At 38.8% G+C, this 23299-nt stretch overlaps 1 protein-coding gene across 1 annotated transcript in view; it reads right to left on the reverse strand.

Moving 5' to 3' along the window:
* Positions 1–23299, reverse strand: part of TENM2 (teneurin transmembrane protein 2) — a 1369502-nt gene that overhangs the window by 436641 nt on the left and 909562 nt on the right. The window contains exon 8 of the mRNA XM_053719586.1: positions 10366–10561. Within this exon, the coding sequence (XP_053575561.1) occupies positions 10366–10561 (196 nt within the window). The remainder of the gene's footprint in view (positions 1–10365; positions 10562–23299) is intronic.

Raw genomic sequence — 23299 nt, forward strand, 5'->3', positions numbered from 1 at the left:
CATCTGAGACAGATCTCCACAAACACCTCGGGGTTGAAGAGACCATTCCCCCGGGTGAAACGTCTGCCTGCTGAGAAAATCCTCCTCCCAGTTGTCCACACCCGGGATGTGGATCACAGAGAGTGAACAGTTGTGGGTCTCCACCCACTCCAGTATCTGAGACACCTCCCTCATTGCCATAGAGCTCCTTGTGCCTCCCTGGTGGTTGATATAAGCCACCAAGGTGATATTGTCCGTCTGGAACCTGATAAAGCTGAAGTCTCTCAGACTAGACAACGCCTCCAGAGCATTGTAGATCACTCGGAGCTCCAGAATATTGGAAGAAGGGACTCTAAACAAGACCACTTTCCCTGTGTTATCCTGGCACTCCAAACAGCTCCCCATCCCGCCAGACTCACGTCCATCGTAACAATCTGCCAGGACGGTCTCAGGAAGGATGTCCCTATGGACAGGTGATCCAGGCAGATCCACCAGGAGAGGGAAATCCAAGTCCGCACATCCATGTGTATTGGCTGTGACAGATCTGAATGATCACCTTTCCACTGTCTCAACATGCACCATTGAAGAGGTCTGAGATGAAACCTGGCGAATGGAATGATGTCCATACTGGAAATCATGAGCCCAACCATTTCCATGCACTGAGCTATGGACAGTCTCGCTGTAGACTGAAGGGCAAGACAGGTGGAGAAAGATCTTCATGGACACCAAGTCTATGATAGTACCCAAGGCCTCCACTCTGGTACTGGTAACCAGAGAACTCTTCTCGAAATCGATCTTCCAACCGTGAGATTGAAGTAGCTGCAGCAGGACCCTGGTGTGGACCTCTGCCAGATGGTATGGTGGTGCCTGAACCAGAAAATCATCCAGATAGGGCACCACCATGATGCCCTGGGATCTGGCTACTGCTAGAAGGGCCCCCAGGACCTTGGTAAAGACTCTCTGGGCCGTCGCAAGACCAAAGGGAAGAGCCACGAACTGGAAATGCTGATCCAGAAAGGCAAATCTGAGGAACCTGAAATGGTCCCTGTGAATTGGAACATGAAGGTAGGCATCCTTCAAGGCTAAAGAGGTCATTAGCTGACTCTCTAGGACTAGGGGAAGTATTAATCTGATTGTTTCCATTTTGAACGATGGAATGGATAGGAACTTGTTTAAACATTTGAGGTCCAGTTTCGGGTGGAACGTGCCCTCCTTCTTTGGGACCACGAACAAATTGGAGTAATACCCTAGACCCCATTCTGCCTGGTGTACTGGGATGATAACCCCTAGAGTGGAGAGATCCCACACACAACCCAGAAAGGCAGCTCTTTTTTCCGGCCTTGAAGACAAGTTTGACAGAAGGAATCTGTCCCTGGGCAGAGAGGACTTTAACCCTATCCTGAAGCCCTGGTCAACCACCTCCAGAACCCATGGGTCCTGAACATCCTGCAACATTGCGTCTAAGAACAGAGACAATCTGCCCCTCACTCGGTCCGCAGACCAGTCGGGGACCGCCCCTTCATGCGGACTTAGTCTTGGAGGGCTTCTTGTGCTGCTTAGACTTGCTCCAAGCTTGAGCAGGCTTCCAGGGTTGGTCTGAGCATGCTGCGCCTTATCCCCATGAAAGGGATGAAAATTAGCACTCTTAGGCTTTGCCTTCTTATCCTGGGGAAGGAAGGAACCCTTGCCTCCTGTAACCATGGATATGATAGAGTCCAGACCTGGACTGAACAGGATCTTGCCCTTGAAAGGCAAAGACAACAGCTTCATCTTAGAGGTCATGTCTGCCGACCAAGATTTTAGCCACAGAGCTCTGCATGCTAGAACCGAAAAACCTGACACCTTGGCATTCAGGCAGATAATCTGCATATTAGCATCATGAATGAAAGAATTGGCCACCTTTAGGGCCTTAATCTTTTCCTGCACCTCCTCAAAAGAGGGTTCACCCTCAATCATATCAAATAATGCATCGCACCAATATGACGCAGCTCCAGCAACCGTGGCTACCGCTGCGACCAGTTGAAAAACAAACCTGGTGTGTTGAAACATCTTTCACAACATGTTTTCCAACTTCTTATCCAAAGGCTCCTTGAACGAAGAACTATCCTCTAAAGGAATCGTCGTGCACTAAGCAAGTGTGGAAATGGCCCCCTCCACCTTGGGAAAGGTCCCCCACAACTCTAGCTGGGCCTCCGGGATGGGGAAAAGCTTTTTAAAATGAGAAGAAGGGGAAAAGGAAGAACCTAATCGCTCCCACTCATTCTTAATAATGTTCGCCATCTTGACAGGAACTGGGAAGGTCTCGGGGACCACCCTGTCCTCGTAAACCTTATCCAATTAAGGAATGGAGGGCTCCTCTGGTAGTTTGGATCCCAGAGCCTCTAAGGTAGCCAGCACTTGCTTTAACAAAAAACGCAAGTTCTCCATTCTAAACCGCAGGCTGGTATACCAAAACCTCACAATAAACACAGGTATAAGACTTAGATAAAGAGGGAGATTCATCTAACGCGTCATAATCCTCCATAGCTTTTAGAAAAAAAGACTAGAACAGGCACCTTTATAACCAGCAATGGCCGGGGTACTCACCACCTCCTATGAACCGGACTCAGAAACAGCTTTGTCTCCTCCTTCACAGATCAGACCGGAAGTGCAGCAGCCACACCCGGTCACAAAGATTACTATGCAGGACCGCCCCTGCCGACGAGAAAGCACGCTAAAACCACGCAAAACTCCTGGAAGAGAACCTGTTAGTTCCAAAAAAACAGAATGTATGCTTACCTGATAAATTACTTTCTCTTGTGGTGTATCCAGTCCACGGATTCATCCATTACTTGTGGGATATTCTCCTTCCCTACAGGAAGTGGCAAAGAGAGCACACAGCAGAGCTGTCCATATAGCTCCCCCTCTAGCTCCACCCCCCAGTCATTCGACTAAAGGTTAGGAAGAAAAAGGAGAAACCATAGGGTGCAGTGGTGACTGTAATTTAAACAAAAAAAATGTACCTGACTCAATTGCCAGGGCGGGCCGTGGACTGGATACACCACAAGAGAAAGTAATTTATCAGGTAAGCATAAATTCTGTTTTCTCTTGCAAGGTGTATCCAGTCCACGGATTCATCCTTTACTTGTGGGATACCAATACCAAAGCTTTAGGACACGGATGAAGGGAGGGAACAAGACAGGTACCTTAAATGGAAGGCACCACTGCTTGCAAAACCTTTCTCCCAAAAATAGCCTCCGAAGAAGCAAAAGTATCGAATTTGGAAAATTTGGAAAAAGTATGCAGTGAAGACCAAGTCGCTGCCTTACAAATCTGTTCAACAGAAGCCTCATTTTTAAAAGCCCATGTGGAAGCCACTGCTCTGGTAGAATGAGCAGTAATAGTTTCAGGAGGCTGCTGGCCAGCAGTCTCATAGGCCAAACGGATGATGCTTTTCAGCCAAAAGGAAAGAGAGGTAGCAGTCGCTTTCTGACCTCTCCTCTTACCAGAATAGATAACAAACAAGGAAGATGTTTGTCTGAAATCCTTAGTTGCTTGTAAATAGAACTTTAAAGCACGAACTACATCAAGATTGTGTAACAGATGTTCCTTCTTTGAAGAAGGATTAGGACACAGAGAAGGAACAACTATTTCCTGGTTAATATTCTTGTTAGAAACAACTTTAGGAAGAAAACCAGGTTTGGTACGCAAAACTACCTTATCTGCGTGGAACACCAGGTAAGGTGAATCACACTGCAAGGCAGATAATTCTGAGACTCTTCGAGCAGAAGAGAAAGCTACCAAAAACAAAACTTTCCAAGATAACAACTTAATATCTATCGAAAGTAAAGGTTCAAACGGAACCCCTTGAAGAACTGAAAAAACTAGATTTAGACTCCATGGCGGATCCACGGGTTTATAAACAGGCTTGATTCTGACTAAAGCCTGAGTAAATGCTTGAACGTCTGGTACCTCTGCCAGATGCTTGTGTAAAAGGATAGACAGAGCAGATATCTGTCCTTTTAAGGAACTAGCTGACAATCCTTTCTCCAATCCTTCTTGGAGGAAAGACAATATCCTGGGAAGCCTAATCTTACTCCATGAGTAACCCTTGGATTCACACCAACAAAGATATTTCCGCCATATCTTATGGTAGATTTTCCTGGTGACAGGCTTTCTAGCCTGAATCAGAGTATCTATAACTGACTCAGAGAAACCACGTTTTGATAGAATTAAGCGTTCAATCTCCAAGCAGTCAGACGCAGAGAAATTAGATTTGGATGCTTGAACGGACCCTGTATTAGAAGATCCTGCCTCATTGGCAGTGTCCATGGTGGGGCAGATGACATGTCCACTAGGTCTGCATACCAAGTCCTGCGTGGCCACGCAGGTGCTATCAGAATCACTGAAGCCTTCTCCTGCTTGATTCTGGTGACCAGACGAGGGAGAAGAGGAAACAGTGGAAACGCATAAGCCAGATTGAAGGACCAAGGCACTGCTAGAGCATCTATCAATACCGCCTTGGGATCCCGGGACCTGGACCCGTAGAGAGGAAGTTTGGTGTTCTGACGGGACGCCATCAGATCCAACTCTGGAGTGCCCCATAACTGAGTCAGCTGGGCAAATACCTCCGGGTGGAGTTCCCACTCCCCCGGGTGAAAAGTCTGACGACTTAGAAAATCCGCCTCCCAGTTGTCTACTCCTGGGATGTGAATTGCTGAGAGATGGCAGGAGTGATCTTCCGCCCACCTGATTATTTTGGTTACTTCCGTCATCGCTAGGGAACTCTTTGTTCCCCCCTGATGATTGACGTAAGCTACAGTCGTGATGTTATCCGACTGAAATCTGATGAATTTGGCTGCAGCTAGTTGAGGCCATGCCTGAAGAGCGTTGAATATCGCCCTCAGTTCCAGAATGTTTATCGGGAGAAGAGTTTCTTCCCGAGACCATAAGCCCTGAGCTTTCAGGGAGTCCCAGACCGCACCCCAGCCTAACAGACTGGCGTCGGTCGTTACAATGATCCACTCTGGCCTGCGGAAACATATTCCCTGAGACAGGTGATCCTGAGACAACCACCAGAGAAGAGAATCTCTGGTCTCCTGGTCCAACTGAATTTGAGGAGACAAATCTGCATAATCCCCATTCCACTGTTTGAGCATGCATAGTTGCAGTGGTCTGAGGTGTATCCGAGCAAAAGGGGCAATGTCCATTGCTGGTACCATTAATCCGATTGTCTCCATGCACTGAGCTACAGATGGCCGGGGAATGGAATGAAGAGTTTAATGGAATGAATTTAAGAGTTTTAATTTTCTGACCTCCGTCAGAAATATTTTCATTTCTACCGAGTCTATTAGAGTCCCTAGGAAGGGAACCCTTGTGAGAAGGGAAAGAGAACTCTTTTTGATGTTCACCTTCCACCCATGAGACCTCAGAAAGGCCAATACAATCTCTGTGTGAGACTTGGCTCTTTGGAAAGACGGCACCTGAATTAAGATGTCGTCTAGGTAAGGCGCCACTGATATGCCCCGCGGTCTTAGAACCGCCAGGAGGGACCCTAGCACCTTTGTGAAACTTCTGGGAGCAGTGGCTAAGCCGAAGGGAAGAGCCACAAACTGGTAATGCTTGTCCAGAAAAGCGAACCTGAGATACTGGTGATGATCTTTGTGGATAGGAATGTGTAAGTATGCATCCTTTAGATCCACGGTAGTCATATATTGACCTTCCTGGATCATTGGTAAGATTGTCCGAATGGTCTCCATTTTGAATGATGGGACTCTGAGGAATCTGTTTAGAATTTTTAGATCCAGGATGGGTCTGAAAGTTCCCTCTTTTTTGGGAACCACAAACAGGTTTGAGTAAAAACCCAACGCTTGTTCCGCAATTGGAACTGGGTGGATCACTCCCATTGTATGTAGATCTTCTACATAGCGTAAAAATGCCTCTTTCTTTGTCTGATCTGTAGACAGACGAGAAATGTGGAACCTTCCCCTTGGAGGAGAGTCCTTGAATTCTAGAAGATATCCCTGGGATACAATCTCTAATGCCCAAGGATCTTGTACATCTCTTGCCCAGGCCTGAGCGAAGAGAGAGAGTCTGCCCCTACTAGATCCGGTCCCGGATTGGGGGCTACCCCTTCATGCTGTCTTGGTGGCAGCTGCAGGCTTTTTGGCCTGTTTATCCTTATTCCAGCCCTGGTAAGGTTTCCAGGTTGCCTTCTTGCTTTGCAGCCGGAGAGAACGAAGCGGGGCCGCTCCTGAAATTATGAAAGGAACGAAAATTAGCTTTGTTCTTTGTCTTAAAGGGCTTGTCCTGAGGGAGAGCATGGCCTTTTCCCCCGGTGATTTCTGAAATAATCTCTTTCAATTCAGGCCCGAAGAGGGTCTTTCCTTTGAAAGGGATGTTCAAAAGCTTGGATTTAGAGGACACATCAGCTGACCAGGACTTTAGCCATAGCGCCCTGCGTGCCAAAATGGCGAAAGCTGATTTTTTTGCCGCTATCTTAGCTATTTGGAAAGCGGCTTCAGTGATAAAAGAATTAGCTAGTTTTAGAGCCTTCATTCTATCCATAATTTCCTCATATGAGGTCTCCGTCTGGAGCGAGTCTTCCAGTGCCTCAAACCAGAAAGCAGCTGCAGTAGTTACAGGAATAATGCAGGCAATAGGTTGGAGAAGAAAACCTTGTTGAACAAGATTTTTCTTAAGTAAACCCTCTAATTTTTTATCCATATGGTCTTTAAAAGCACAACTGTCTTCAATTGGTATGGTTGTGCGTTTAGCAAGTGAAGAAACAAGTGAAGAAACAGCCCCCTCCACCTTAGGGACCGTCTGCCACGAGTCCCGCATGGGGTCAGATATGGGGAACATTTTCTTAAAAACAGGAGGGGGAACAAAGGGGACACCTGGTCTATCCCACTCCCTAGTAACGATATCCGCAATCCTCTTAGGGACCGGAAATGCATCAGTGTAAACAGCGACCTCTAGGTATTTGTCCATTTTACATAATTTCTCTGGGACCACCAAAGGGTCGCAGTCATCCAGAGTAGCTAATACCTCCCTGAGCAAAACGCGGAGGTGTTCTAGTTTAAATTTAAAAGCTAATGTATCTGAATCTGTCTGAGAAGGAACCCTTCCTGAATCAGATACTTCTCCCTCAGACATCAAATTCCTCGCTCGCACTTCAGAGCGTTGTGAGGGTATATCGGATACAGCTAACGCTACAGCGTCAGAATGCTCATAATCTGTTTTTAAAACGGAGCTATCACGCTTTGCAGGTAACACGGGCAGTTTAGATAAGAAAGCTGCAAGAGAATTATCCATGACTGCCGCTAAGTCTTGTAATGTAAAAAGGTTAGACACACTAGAGGTACTAGGCGTTGCTTGAGCGGGCGTAACTGGTTGTGACACTTGGGGAGAGGCAGACTGCTACCCTCTTTACCTTCAGTCTGAGAATCATCTTGGGCCACATTCTTAAGTGCAACAATATGATCTTTAAAGTGTATAGACATATCAGTACAAGTGGGACACATTCTGAGAGGGGGTTCCACCATGGCTTCTGAACACATTGAACAAGGATTTTCCTTGGTGTCAGACATGTTTAACAGACTAGTAGTATACACAAACAGGCTTGGAAATCACTTTAATCAAATAAAAAAACACAATTTGAAAAAACATTACTGTGCCTTTAAGAGATAAAAAAGGCACATAATTTTGCAAAACAGTGAAAAATGCAGTAATCCTTTGGAAATTTTCACAGTATGTACCTAAAGCCTTAGTAAGATTGCACCACGAGTAGCAAAACGATTAACCCCTTAATGCCCAAACCGGAGCAGCCTAAATCCAACACCCGGTTAAAATTACTACAGCACCTTGCCACAGCACTGCTGTGGCCCTACCTGTCCTCAGGGACCAGATTTGGGGAATATAGCTTCCTTTAGGCCCTCAAACAGCAGCAGGACCCTCCATGTGAAGCAGCATGAACTTCTATGCAATTCTAACTGCGCATCTGAGGCGCAAAATTAGGCCCCTCCCACTCTACTCTGGAGCTGTGAGGCCTAAGAAATCACTCCAAAGTGAATAAAAAATAGCCATGTGGGTAATAACCCCAGAAAGAACCCAAAAGGACTTTCAAAGTGTATTTTTTCCTAAAAAAAAACAATCGATTGCCCTAAATTAGTGTCAACCAGCATAATTAGCCCTGTTATGTAAGCATTCAATTCCTTACTAAGTCTCTGAACATAGCTTACCCTCCCCTCATGGGGATATTGTCAGTCTCTTCTAGCATTATCTCAGTCTTGTCTAGAAATAAATGACTGAACATACCTTATTGCAGTTTCCCTGCAAACTGTTCCCCCCAACTGAAGTTTTCTGGTACTCCTCTGTCCTGTGTGGGAACAGCAGTGGATTTTAGTTACAACATGCTAAAATTATTTTCCTCTCAGCAGAAATCTTCATCACTTTTCTGCTAGAGAGTAAATAGTACAAACCGGTACCATTTAAAATAACAAACTTTTGATTGAAGATAATAAAAACTACAATTCTAACACCACATTCACTTTACCCTCCCGAAAGAGACCCTAGTGCTTAGAGTCGGCAAAGAGAATGACTGGGGGGTGGAGCTAGAGGGGGAGCTATATGGACAGCTCTGCTGTGTGCTCTCTTTGTCACTTCCTGTAGGGAAGGAGAATATCCCACAAGTAAAGGATGAATCCGTGGACTGGATACACCTTACAAGAGAAATGCCAGAGCCGTGTCCTTGCACATAACACAGCAATCACATAATAAACTTATCATGTACATACCCCCCTGCTCAATAATCCCCTCATAGGAATATTACCACTTGATTCTATAGAGATAAAGGTGCAACACTGGCTCTGCTTCTGTGTTATCATTATGTTAAAATGAAATGATCTTACCAGAATCTATGCCATAGAACAGGAACACAGCCCTTCAAGTGTGACAAGTAGAAGCTGCGCTCTTGACATGGACTTGAGAGAAGAAAGCAATCTGCGAAACTCGTCAACGCCGATTGCTAAAGGAGCTGTTAATATGAGTCGGGATGGTGTCGCAAAGGGAAGCTCCCCCTGCATCTCCGGACTCTAACGTTCATCCAGGCCCTCAAGCTGAGAAGCTTAAAGGGCTACTTAGACTCCTGTCCCATAGCGAAGGGTAGAACCCCTCATAAGAGACCTCTGATATCCCGGCACCTCTCTGCTACCTCCTGTGACGAAAGGCAAAGAATGACTGGGGGGTGAGGGGAGTGGGGGAGGTATTTAAGCCTTTGGCTGGGGTGTCTTTGCCTCCTCCTGGTGGCCAGTTTCTTAATTTCCACTAGTAATGAATGAAGCCGTGGACTCTCCTCCCCTTTAGATGGAAACATTTTTTTGCTAAGAGGTGATGTTTTCACCTCTTAGCCAATAGCCGTGTGGTAAATCCGGCTTGGTGCCCATGACTTCTGTAGCAGCTAAAACCGGCGATCGGTTGAAACAAATAAAGGAGCGTTCTACATGAAGTATCTTATACTTCATGAATGAAAGTCCACTTTATTTGCTTCAAAAATCAATCCTAGCATTTGTAGAACGCTAGGATTTACTTTCACATTAATTTTTTATTCAAAAAAAAGAAAAAAAAAAAAAGGATGTAGGGACAATAAATTGCATATTTTTAGCAAAATGAAATTTTATTTTATTTTTGTAGTGTAGTGTATTTTATTTTTCTTTGTTCGTTAATTGTTTTATAATAATAATATCACTGGAAACTTTCTAAGAGCAATAAGAAACGTGTATGGTGTGAGGTATTAAAGGGACATTAAATTGCTGAGTACAACTATAATAGAATGGTTACTACTCACCATGCTGTTGTTTTTCTTCCTATGTCTGCAGCTGTCTTCAAAGTCCTTCTCTTATATTAACCCCGTACAAGTAATAGTGAAGCTAAACATCTTCAGACTGGGTGATGCAATTTCGGAGTTTTAAACTGTGCAAACAAGTGTAAAATGTAACACTTCTGCTCTCTATTATGTGAGCTAAACTGAAATGCAATGTACAGCTCTAAAAAAGCAGATCTGTGGAAATGCACTGCTTCTGTCACATGATGCTACAATGCGCAAGCTACAAGATGGCGGTGCCCAGTATTAAATGCAGAGCTTTACCAACTGGATTCTGTAATGAGTTAAAATAAGGGAACAGTTTTAAAGAGAGTTGTAGGTACAGGAGAAAAACAATTCCATGGTGACTAGTAACCATAATACGTTAGTTGTGCCCAGCTGTTTAATGTCCCTTTAATGTATCTTTAAGTTACATTCAACATAGAGGTTTTAAGATGTCAGGCGATAAGGTAAATTATGAAATTAAAATAAAAAGAAAAAGAAATATCAACATGACAAAAACAAACACAGGGATATTTACATACCTAAGACAACGGTGTTAAAAGAAACAATCTCTTTGTCTTTGCCATCATTGTAAAATGCCAGGTGCCAGAACCCCACATCCAAGTACTGGACAAACACAGCCTCATTTTGCACCAACGTCTGGATACTACGGCGTTCACGTGGGGCTTCTACAACGCTCCACTTCTCCTTGCCATCCAAACGTTCCATAAAGTCATACTGAAAGGGAGCACAAAAGGTTGGTAGGTACAATATATTAAAACAGAAAACACCACATTTTTTCTTTACTGATTCAGATAGAGCATGCCATTTTAAGCAACTTTATAATTTACTCCTATTATCAATTTTTCTTCGTTCTCTTTCTCTCTTTATTTAAAAAGTAGAAATGTAAAAAAAAAAGGAGTCGGACCATTTTTGGTTCGGAACCTGGGTTACACTTGCTTATTAGTGACTAAAAGTAGCCAATAAGCAAGAGCTATCCAGGGTGCTGAACCTAAATTCAGATCCAGAATGTTAGTGATATTTTAGATGGAGTTTAATTAATCAGTTGTAATGAAGATGCGCTATAACTTATTTTTTAATATAGATATAAAATTCAAATACCTTGCGCTCTGCCGCCCCCTTCAAAAGTAATTTTTTCTCTGAGCTAATGGTTTGAATTGTTGTCCAATCAGCGTTCTTTCCTTATGACACTCCTCTTCATGCGATCGTCAGCCACACACTGAAGATTGAAGGTAAGGTACCACAAATTTATTGGGGTACCTTGCATTCCTATTGGCTGAAATTTTGAAATCAGCCAATAGGATGAGAACTACTGAAATCTTATTGCAAGATTTGAACAGCCAATAAGATTTCAGTAGCTCTCATCCTATTGACTGATTTACAAATTTTAAACAAAAAACTCAGGAGGTCGTCGTTGTTGTCCGCCGCTGAGGATCCAGGCATCGAGAAGACAGCTCTGCACCTTCAATCCGCGCCACCTTCACTCCGGATGAAGATAGAAGATGATGAAGCCACCTGGAAGACCTTTTCCGCCAGACTTCAGGAACAGTGAGTATCTATTTGGGGTTTAGGTTTAGGCTTTTTTATTTTAATTTTTGGGGTATTTTTTTTTTAGATTTGGTATTTTTTGGGCTTGAAAAAGAGCTGATTGCCCTTTTGAAGGGCAGTAAAAGAGCCCATACAATTGCCCCATTTTTTAATGTTAGTTTTTTTTATTTTAGGGGGTTTGGTGGGTGGGGGTTTACTGTTAGGGGGGACTTTGTATTTTTTTAGAGGTAAAAGAACTGTTTAACTTAGGGCAATGCCCTACAAAAGGCCCTTTAAGGGCTATTTTTAGTTTAGATTAGGGGTTGTTTTTATTTTGTGGGGCTTTTTTATTTTCATAGGGATTAGGTATAATTTTTATAATTTTTTTTATTTTTGATAATTTTGTTTATTTTTTTTCTGTAATATTAGACTTTTTTTTTTTGTAATTTAATATTAGGTTTGTTTTATTTTAATTGTAATTTAGTAGTAATTGGGGTTAATTTAGGTGGTGTTAGTTTAGGGTGCTTAGTAATTAAATTAGTTATTAGTGTTGTGAGGGGGTTTGATGATTTAGGGGTTAATATATTAATTAGGGTTATTGCGATGTGGAGTTTTGGCAGTTTAAGGGGTTAATAGGTTAATTTGCCTACGCTGCATCCAGGTGGATTCTTTTGGCTGCTCGAGCAGCCAACATTCTTTTGGCTACCTTGTGCAGCTAACATTCCTTCGAGGATGCGTGCGCAACTGTAGACAGCGACAGACACGTTACAAATGTGATTACAGTATAGATTAAAAAGGTAGTTATAGTGCATCTTCATTACAACTGATGAATTAAACTCCATCTAAATTACCAACGTTCTTAATCTGATTTTAAAAATGGAAGAGTTTACCATCACTTGCAATAAAAGTACCAAATCAGAGGGTAAAGGCAAATTGTACAATGATTTCTAAGACAGAGTCTAATAAAATTCTAACACAACATATAGAATTTCCTGCAAATGATTCCTAAAATATGTGAATGACATTCAAAAAGTATGGGTTCAGTTATATTGTAGTTGTTTTGTTGAGTGTTAAAGGGATACTTTTCTTTCATGATTCGGATAGAGCATGCAATTTTAAGCAGCGTTCTAATTTGCTCCTATTATCAATTTTTCTTTGTTCTCTTGGTATCTTTATTTCAAAAAGCAGGAATGAAAACCTTAGGAGCCAGACCATTTTTAGCTCAGCATCCTGGACATTTAGCCACCAATCAGCAAGCACTACCCAGGTAGAACCTAAGCTTTCCTTCCTGATTTTCAAATAAACATACAAAGAGAACGAAGAAAATTTGATAATAGGAATACATTAGAAAGCTGCTTAAAATTAGATTTTATCATACTTAAGGCACTATAAAGTGCACAAAAAGGCATGTTTTTAAAAAACATTGTACACTTAGTTTGTGACAATTTCAGAGCATAGAAAGATACATATTGAAGTAAACACAGCATGCATCAGGTCTTGTATAGTAGCACGTGCACCAATCTGCTGCTAAATATACCCTGAAATTGACACTTGTTTTTTTTTTAATAGACCTCAATTCTGAATCCTGGTTGGTTATGTATACTTAAGCTTTCTGTAAGTTTCAACAGCATTTCAGACCGCATTAAAGGGACATGAAACCCAATTTTTTTCTTTCATGATTCAGATAGATCATACAATTTTAAACAACATTCCAATTTACTTCTATTATAAAATAAAATGTTTGTTCTCTTGGTATCCTTTGTTGAAGAAGTAGCAATGCACTATGGGTAGATAGCTGAACGCATCAGGTAACCAATGCCAAGTGGCATATATGTGCAGCCACCAATCAGCAGTTCTCCTCCATTAGTGCTTTGCTGCTCCTGAGACTACCTAAGTATTCTTTTTAAAGGGGCATGAAACCCAACAGTTTTCTTTCATGATTAATTACAATTTTAAAAAGTTTCAAATTTACTTCCTTTATCAAATTTGCTTTGTTCTTTGTTCTGTTAGTCTTTATTCAAGTGATATCTAGATGGGTAGCACCCACATGTCTGGAACACTAAATGACAGGAAGCAATGCTTCTAGTGTATAACATTGTTGCAAAACTGCTTCCATTTAGTGTTGCAGAGACGTGCACACTCCGGAGTGTGCATTCATGGGTTTCAACCAAGGATAACAAGAAAACAAAGAACAATAATTGATATTAAAAGCACATGGAAAATTTGTTTAAAATTGCATGTTCTACTTGAATCATAAAAGAAAAATGTTGAGTTTTATGTCCCTTTAACAAAGTATAAAGTGTAAAGAGAACAAAGCAAATTATGTAATAGAAATAAGATGAAAAGTTGTTTAAAATCGCATGCTCTGAATCATAAAAGGAAAATTATGCGTTTCATATCCCTTTATCTAACTTTAAAATACCTTATCAGCTAACTATAAATATTTTTTAAAACAAATTAACATCTTGTGCTACAGTAGACAAACTCCACCCACCTATGGTCACATTGTTAGTATACAGTGCTTGTTAGTTATATTGTTAGCAAACAGTGGATTGTTTTGCAGTTCTATTTTTTAAAAGCCAATTAGGGAAAGATATGTAGCAGGGTTAGCACTGTGAAAATACATTTTATGCCATTAGGCCATTATTTTACTGAGAAACCCACACATACATATATATATATATATATATATATATACACACACACACACACACAATTACTTTATGTATAGATCATGATGTGAAACTGAAAAAGTGCATCATGTGCAACAAAAAGTGGGAAAAAATTATTTTTTTAATTAAAATTTTAAAAACAAGGTTACAGTGTGTATAGTGTTTTCTTTCCTCTCAAAACTATAATAAACGTACATTTATTCACGCCAAGTGATCACTATTACCCCAGTGATCACAAGGCTTTAAACACTTATATAGGGGCTTTACGTTTAAGAGTAGCTTTAAGACAAGAGGTCTTGGCGGTAAGACTTTTCTGATGGCCTGTTATATAGATGTAATTATGTTAAGATTATTCAAAAATAGTGTTTTTAATGTTTGTTTTTTAAAAAGATGCTTAAACTTTAACCCCCAAGACACATACTGCTTTAGAGTAGGTGATAAGCTTTCAAAAAAGTGGATCTTGGGGGTTTGTTTATAGGGCTTACGGAAACTGAGATCAATTAGTTTAAATACCAACCCCTCCATCCAGTTCCATTAAGTCCTCCTGGCACTTCTGGGTTTTTTGGGTATGGTGATGTCACTATGCACAAACGTGGTGATGTTACTGGCATCCTTGGATTGCCTTGGCAATGCCGGAGCCCTAGACCACCAGGGTTGCAGGGTATGTGCATGGGGCTGCGATGAGCTCCAAATTCACCTTCACCCCTAGATGATGACATATGGTTGTCATCCGTGCCAAATATGATATGTGGATAATGAACACTTGTCATTATTTGCACTTAAAGGGATAGTAAACACCAAAAAAAGTTATTGTTTAAAAAGTTAGATAATTCCTTTATTTACCATTCCTAAATTTTGCATAGCCAACACTGTAATAGAAATATACTTTTTACCTCTGTAATTACCTTGTATCTAAGCTTCTGCTGACTGCCTCCTTATCTCAGTTCTTTTGCATTTCAGGCAATTAGTGCTGACTCTTAAATAACTTCATGTGCATGAGCACAATGTTATCTGTATGAAACACATGAAATAACACCCTCTAGCTGAGAAAAACTGTCAAATGCATTCAAATAAGAGGTGCCCTTCAAGAGCTTAGAAATTAGCTTACCTAGTATTAGCCTTCAACTAAGAATAACAATAGAACAAAGCAAAGTTGATGATAAAAATAAATTATAAAGTTGTTTAAAATGACATGCCCTATCTGAATCAAGAAAGTTTAGTTTGGACTTTACTATTCCTTTGAACGATTATAACAGACAAATGCCCTTCTCACAGGCAGTGGCGTCACTAGGGGGGTGCGGGGGGTGCGTGGGGTGCGGGCCGCACCTGGGTGACACCCTCCAGGGGGTGACACCAAAAAAAAAATTTTTTATTGAAATTCAAAGAAATACATGTAGAGGCATAGATTTATTTATTAGAGAGGCCGGCATTTGTGAACATTAGTGGGACTGGGGACTGCCAGCCTAAACCTGTCTGCCTATCTGTGCTCACTGCTCAGTGACGTGTGGAGCAGTGGAGTCACTCACTGCTGTGCTGTCTCTCTAAACGGGAATTGGGAAATCATGAGGGGGATGCCTGGCACCTGACCGCATGACTGTCTCACACTGCCTCTAAAGTGAAGGAGCCACGTATGATGCCCACCAGACCGGTACGGTTACAGTACACTAAGTGCACACTGAAGAGGTAGGAGGGGAGGGTGGGCGGGGTCGGGGGTGGGCAGAGTACAGAGGTGATTGGCCATAAGAAGCGGTAGGCACACGGCCCGGGGTCTGTGCACTGACAGACTTGGAATAGTGTCAGAGAGCAGAATTTTCATAGTTTGCGCACCTAAACCTTTTCTTCAGTGGTTTATTTTAGAGTGCTCTGTTATTGTTTCATTTTATGCTCTGCTGAGCCAGGGAGCAGTTCTAGGCATGAGCTTTATAATTAATGCAGTGCAATTTACATATTTTGCATGTGTGTGTGTCTGAGTTTTTCTGTGTGTGTGTCTCAGTGTTTTTGTGTGTGTGTTTTTGTGTGTGTGTCTGAGTGTGTTTCTGAGTGTTTGTATGTGCATCTGAGTGTGTCTTTAAGTGTGTCTGAGTGTTTGTATGTGTGTGTGCCGGTGTTTTTGTGTGTGTCTGCTTTCTGGGGGGGGGGGGGTGACATCATAACTTACCGCACCGGGTGACACCAACCCTAGTGACACCACTGCTCACAGTTTAACAAAATATTGAGAAAATGTATTATTTTGATAAAAGGGGTTTCAATGTCAATGTATAAGTAATTTATTTTTGAACAAGGAAATTATCATGTATGAAGGTTGAAAATATGTATTTTTGCAACTTTAACTTTTTTTCTGATGAAGTAATTTGTGTCTCTGGATTTTCCACCAGCAACATCTGGGTAACGATTAGCCTGACCAATAAGAATCTGCATCCAGTCATTCCATTCCAATCTTTATTTTGGCTATTAGAAAAGTTGTAATGCATATAAAAAGTTTTTTGTAACTTCGTAAAGAATATTATTAATGAAACATTAATACCTTTTGTTAAGCAAATCATGTACATTATACATTTCAAATGGAATTTCATAAAAAAGAATGATAAAATAATTGGACAAGCTGAGAATCTCTTTCAATGAAAGAAAGGTGCCAAATTTCACGACAATCCAATTATAATTAGTAGATTCAATGTTCAATATGAAAAGGTGCATAGAAATAGGATTGCTGCCCTTAAAAAAATCAGTGAAATATACCTGCAGTTTCAATACTTCATAAAAGTAATTTCACAACTGAGAGCTTTGTTAAAAGTTTCCTGTGGAAGTGCCAGTGATTTAGTCAAAAGAAAATCCTAATTACCCTCTGACTTTGCAATGGTCCCCTTGAAATTATTCGGATTTATTGCTCATTACTGCTGTAATATTGGTACTTTTACTATAGAGCTAGAAAAGAAGGTATTCAAGGTCAACTACAGAATCACTGCCCCCATGAGCTTACAATCTAACTCAACTACTTGAAGCATGAAAACATAGTTTAGGGAGATAAATCTAAACTTGTAGTTGCTGATTCACAAATCCCAACAATTTGCTTTTGTGGTTACAAGAAATACTGTAAAGCATTAAAAAAAATCAAAATTTGAAGTCTTATAAAATTTCTAAAACAAATGGTTTATAGACACACTTTAAATTCATCTTTTGAAGTCAATCATTGGTTAGCTGTACAGATTCTAAGTTTTTTTTTTAAGTTTAAAAATATTAGTCATGAGCAAAAATTAGTTTTGGCTATTTATTTGTCATTCGTTTGCAAAACAAATTGATTAATTTGAACTTATTTTGTCAGAAGTGTGTTCATTCATTCAGTTGTTGATTTAGTTTCCGCTATCTATTAAATGGAAAGAGTATATTTCTGAAAAAAAATCATTCAAATTTGCTAATTTATTTAGCAAATAAATGAGAAATAAATAATGAAAACAAATGTTTGTAGTTTTTGTAAAAGTATAAAGGGTTTATACAGCCCCCTGCTTATTATGTTTTGAAAATTTTACAAATAAATGCTGTTTAAAAAAATGAAGAAGCAGATTTTGAGTTCTAAATAGGTACCGTGAATATGATCTCTGTGCTGATATTCAAGCAGAGGGAGACACTCTGTGGCATGCAGGTATCGACACTGCTGCTTGCATTTCTAGTTTGACCCTAGAGTGCATGTACCAATTGGATACTAGATATGCTCCAAAAATGTATTTTATTTTTCTTTGAAGCTAATGTTTACTACAAGAAGATAATGTCAGCTCGTGTTAAATTGTCAAATTGTGGATACCTCTTACTAAAGCTCAGTAGTAAATGCTGTTATTATAGTAATCCACATAATTTATAAACTTTATAAATATAATTTTATAAACTGCATTACCTAAATTCTTTCCAATTTCAAGATCATTGTTTCGGACATTTTTACTCATGCCCATGCTAGATAAGTTACTTTTGTTATTATCAGTCATTTTATAAACTAGAAAATATTATCTATCTATCTATCTATCTATCTATCTATCTATCTATCTATCTATCTATCTGTCTGTCTATTGTTTGTATAAATAAATAAATAAATAAATATATATATATATATATATATATATATATATATATATATACTGTATATATATATATATTTTTTTTTTTATTTCATCTTTTTTTCCAAACCACTCAATTCCTCACCAGCTCAAGTTCTCAATATAATAATTACTCTGAGATACCTAGGATAACTATAAAATATTATTGCATCCTAGGGTGCTTGGAGATACATTATTAATCATATTATATATATTAAGGAAAAAAAACAAGAGATAGAAAGGAAAAAGTGTGTCCTCATTTTTATTATAATCTGATGATATGTGCCATTATGACACATTTTTCTAGCTTTTTTTTCTTTAATATATATATATATATATATATATATATATATATATATATATATTACTGGTATATGTGAAATAAATGTGCATAACATATTTCAGGTTGAGTTCCAGGTGAATTATAACTATCGTTTTCTACAATATGTACCCTGGAATAACATTTATATACATCCTGTGTCCACATTTGGTTTAACAAGCAAAGCTTCAGTAAATTTACTAGAATAAATTTCAGTTTCCATTCTTGCTAACATTTATTACTTGCAAGATTGCTTTAGAAGTGTAGTGCTGGCTGCAGTGCGGGTTGAAAAATTCAATAAGTAACATTGTTCACTTTTTCATGGTTATTATTAATTCAACTATAATGAACCTATTAGCATTTTACCGGTGGCAGAACAATAAATAGGTGAAGTGAGTCCTAAACATTTTAGGAGTACTTCAGAAAATGTATAGTGCCATTAACACTGTAAAAATAAAATAAAAAATATTCAAGTTAGTTGGAATTCACAAATCCAAAAACCAAGTGGTTACCCTGGAATAAATATGCATAAAAATGATATATTCCAGAAATCTGTGCTTTGTCTTTTAAATGTAACCATCAATGTTCTTTTCAAGAAGAAAATAAAAAGGTTTGATGATGCAAGATTAGTTATGTACACTTAATCCTTCATTTTCAAGTGTAATAAAAATGTTTGATGTTTTTCGAGGTACATAAACGCAGTAAGCCATTCTTCTCCAAATTATTGTATATCATAAGAGCGTACTGGATGATAATTTAATTCAATGTCTGGTTTCTACATTTAGCCAATTACTGAGCCCTTCAGTCTGTTACAGAGTTTGCTAACTTGCCAACAAGGCCATACAAACACTTAAAACCATAATTAAGTTACAATTAAATAAATCATTATATACTTTTCTTGTTCTTAATTTAGGGATACTATTTGCATTACAAACAGGGCAGAATTGACATGCTTAGTGTTGCAAATCAAATTCTAGCTAGCATGGGCACTAACTAGGCATGCTCACAGACAACAAAAAGTTTTGGACACATTTTTCTTCATGAAAAAAAAAATAGTTTTGTCTGATAATCAGTCGCTAAGAATTATTTTGATAACGAAAACCTGTCCGCTATTTCCTATGGAGAAACTCTTTAAGGCAGCAGAGGATCAGCTGGACATCACTGTAAACCTAAATAAAGTTAAAGTAATAACAAGTGCTAATGCTACAAGCCAGTAGCAGTACAAAAATATGTTTTTAATTATTTATTATTTTAATCATGTCAGGATTGTGAAGAACAAAAGTGAAGTTTACATACTTATTGGTTGACACAGGAATCACCTGACAAGGCATTGCTGAATCATTATTGGACAGTGTAAAACTGTAAATTTGAAGTCTTTCCTGCCTGCTACAAAGCTTTTGCCACCTATAGAGTAAAGGCTTTAACTGCATGAATTAATCAAATAAGTGTATTATTACAATCATTTGTTAGTTTGTTTTTTCTTCACAGGAAATTTGTCATGTTGTTACATTCATCTGAATTCCAAAGCACTTTTATTACCTGCCCACAAACACAGAATAAAGAGAATAAACTGAGAGAGAATTGGGGCCCATGTACATCCACTGCCATGCAAGAGAAGGGCCTGTCAATTATTTGTAGGTAGTGGAGAGGTAGCAAGGCAGTGGTCATATGACAAATACTTTGCAACTTGAGGTAAGCAGGCTTGCATGAGCGAGTCTGCACTACAAGGACTTCGAAGTAGAATCTGTTGCTTATTTCCTGGAGCATTACACTGCACCAGACAGGAAGGCAAACGTTTCCATAGACAACTGTGTTCAGTGTCTAACGAGAGATACAGTTCCATAACTAACAGTATAAAAATTGCATTGTCTAAAAACTCAAGCATAATATAAGTGCTTTGGAAACCAAAGAGAAGAGTTTTGCCTTCAGATTAAATGCAATATAACATTAGTTAGTAACAACAGGGACATTGCTCTATATTCCCAAAGCACAATGCAGAACTTATTTTAAATATGACATTGTAGTAAGTTCATGTCATATAGCAAGCAGAAAGCAAACAAATCATAATATTTAAGATGTTGCTTGAGTTTATTCAATATACTGTATGTCTTCTACAGTTAGTCAATTACTGGACTCTTGAGCCTTACTGCTCTAGCTTAGGACTAAGGTCATGCAAAAAAAAAAAATCTTTAATTTTTAATCAACAAGGAATATTAAACCCAAACTTTTCTTCCATGATTCAGATAGAGAATACAATTTTAAACAACTTTCCAATTTACTTCTATTATTTAATTTGCTACCTTCTCTTGTTATCCTTTGCTGAAAGTATTATCTAGGAAACCTCAGCAAAGATCCTAGGTTCTAGCTGTTGATTGGTTGCTGCATATATATACTGATTGTCATTGGCTCACCCATGTGTTCAGTCAGCAACCAGTAGTACATTGCTGCTCATTCAACAAAGCATACAAAGAGAACAAAGAAAAATTGATAATAGGAGTAAATTAGAAAGGTGTTTTAAACTGCATGTTCTATATGAATCATGTCCCTTCAATGGTACAAAAGTAACATAGGGCTAGATTACAAATGGAGCGCTAATTTAGCCATTAAAAGTGGCTAGTTATTGCTACAGTGTGCTCAAAAAATTAACCAGAGGTTAGTTCTCTTTTTTTTAAATGTGCCTCAATTAGCCCCCAAAAATATCTAGTAGCGATAGTTTGCTCTCAACTGGCCCATAATGTATACATTGGGGTACATCTATCAATCATTGAATGCTGTTTATTCCGTGCGAGCCTTTCGGAAACAGGATTTAAGAAGCAGTGGTCTTAACGCTGAGGTGGCAGACTACAATCATTCCAATCAGATACGAATCATGTCCGCCCGACATTTGATAAATCGGCCCCATTGCCTCTATTACCACTGAGTACAAGGAAACAAGAAACTCTTGCACATTTGTACTCAATAGCATTAAGAATACAGTGAATGTGCTACCGAGATTTAAACAGCACAATAACTATATTAATAAAATATGAAAAAATCATACAATCACATCAATTTGATATATTTATTTTTTATTCTCATATTTGTGTGTGATTTTCTTTTTATACATGCGAGAAGTTACAGGCTACTACTTGTCAGAAATTATTTATCATCGTGCTTATAAAATATGGACTTATTTGCCTGTTAATGCAGCTTTGTAGCTACTTTGGCACTTTTAGATAAATGGACTTATTACAGACAAATGTAATCTATTGATTTCACATCTTGATATTTACCTTGGTAAGAAATAGAGGCCTTTAGAATAATGATATTGCTTTGGACCCTTAGCTTATCTGTGAAGGAACATATATAGGGCACCAGCATGTTAGGAAATTTGAGCTGATAAAGGTTTTGCTGAATGTGAATTTCAAAAGATTTTTCTTATAAATAAGAGGCAATCTAAACCAAATCCTACAAAAAATGTATTTTACTGCATTAAATATACTGTATAAATGACAACTAGTTTTACATTTGAGGACTCAAATACCCATGGATGATGGATGAACTAAAAGACAAACATTTTGAATCTCTTTTGCATAGTATTACCCAGCATGCTTTGCTGCAGTGTGCAAAAATATGTTTCAGCAGAGTCCTGACCTTGTTTGGGTATATACATGTGTTCCAGGATTAAATAGTTTAATCAGCCATATTTACAAAGGAGGAGTATTACTCGCCATAACATACTGACTTAAATGAGGATATGTTATGTTATAGATATCCTAAGCTATTTCTAGCATAAATCATTTTAGACAGAAAAGGAAGAGCAAACATAAATTAAAGGGACAGTCTACTCCAGAATTTGTATTATTTGAAAAGGTAGATCATTCCTTTAATAAAAGGGTGACCATATTGCCGCTTTAAAAGCGGGGCTCTTTAAAGAAATGTTTTGAATAATGTTCCATTATAAGAATATTGTATCTAAGCCTCTGCAACTGCCCCACTATTTCAGTTCTTTTGACAGACTTTCATTTTGGACAAACAGTGCAGACTCCTAGGTAACTCCACAGGCGTGAGCACAATATTATTTATTTGGCACACATGAATTAGTGTTGTTTAACTGTTAAAAACGGTCCATCTGCACTGAGATAAGAGGCGGCCTTCAAGGGCTTAGAAATTAGCATTTGAGCCTAACAAGGTTTAGCCATTAAAAAAGAATACCAAGAGAACAAAGAAAATTTGATGATAAAAGTAAATTGGAAAGTGGTTTAAAATTGTGTACCCTATGTAAATCATGAAAGTTTAATTTTGACTAGACTGTCCGGTTAAAAGTAGCAATATATATGTTAAATTGAGAAAAAAGGAGGTTATTATCTGTCCTGGTTAGTTTGGAAATACTGCTCACCTTTAAAACTTTCCCAAAAGGTTTATAAGACTAAATATTAAATCACGTTTATGTGATTTAGTGCAACAAAGGTTACAAATGTTACAATTGTAATATGTATTTATATCTATTGTGGTATTAACTCTAGACACCGGTGTTTTTTAGAAAGGGGATATTTTAAGATTGTATTTTTTTTGTCCCTTTATGAATTTTATTTTATTAAACTATCAGTTATTTACCCTCAGCCTACTGCATATTTCTTAAAAGGAACCATTAAATAAGGTGAACTAGTTAAATGTCATATTATAGTGATTTACACTTGAATACGGTCTGAGAAAGCAGACTATGGTAAGATTTATTGCTCTTAAATAAGGTGCCATAAAGTATACTCTATCATATACCCCAGAGTACATATATACACACATACATAATATCACCAGGTTATTCAGAGTATACTCTATCATATACCTCAGAGTACATATATACACATACATAATA

The sequence above is a fragment of the Bombina bombina genome, chromosome 6 (genome assembly GCF_027579735.1).
Source record: "Bombina bombina isolate aBomBom1 chromosome 6, aBomBom1.pri, whole genome shotgun sequence".
NCBI classification, from domain to species: Eukaryota; Metazoa; Chordata; class Amphibia; order Anura; family Bombinatoridae; genus Bombina; species Bombina bombina.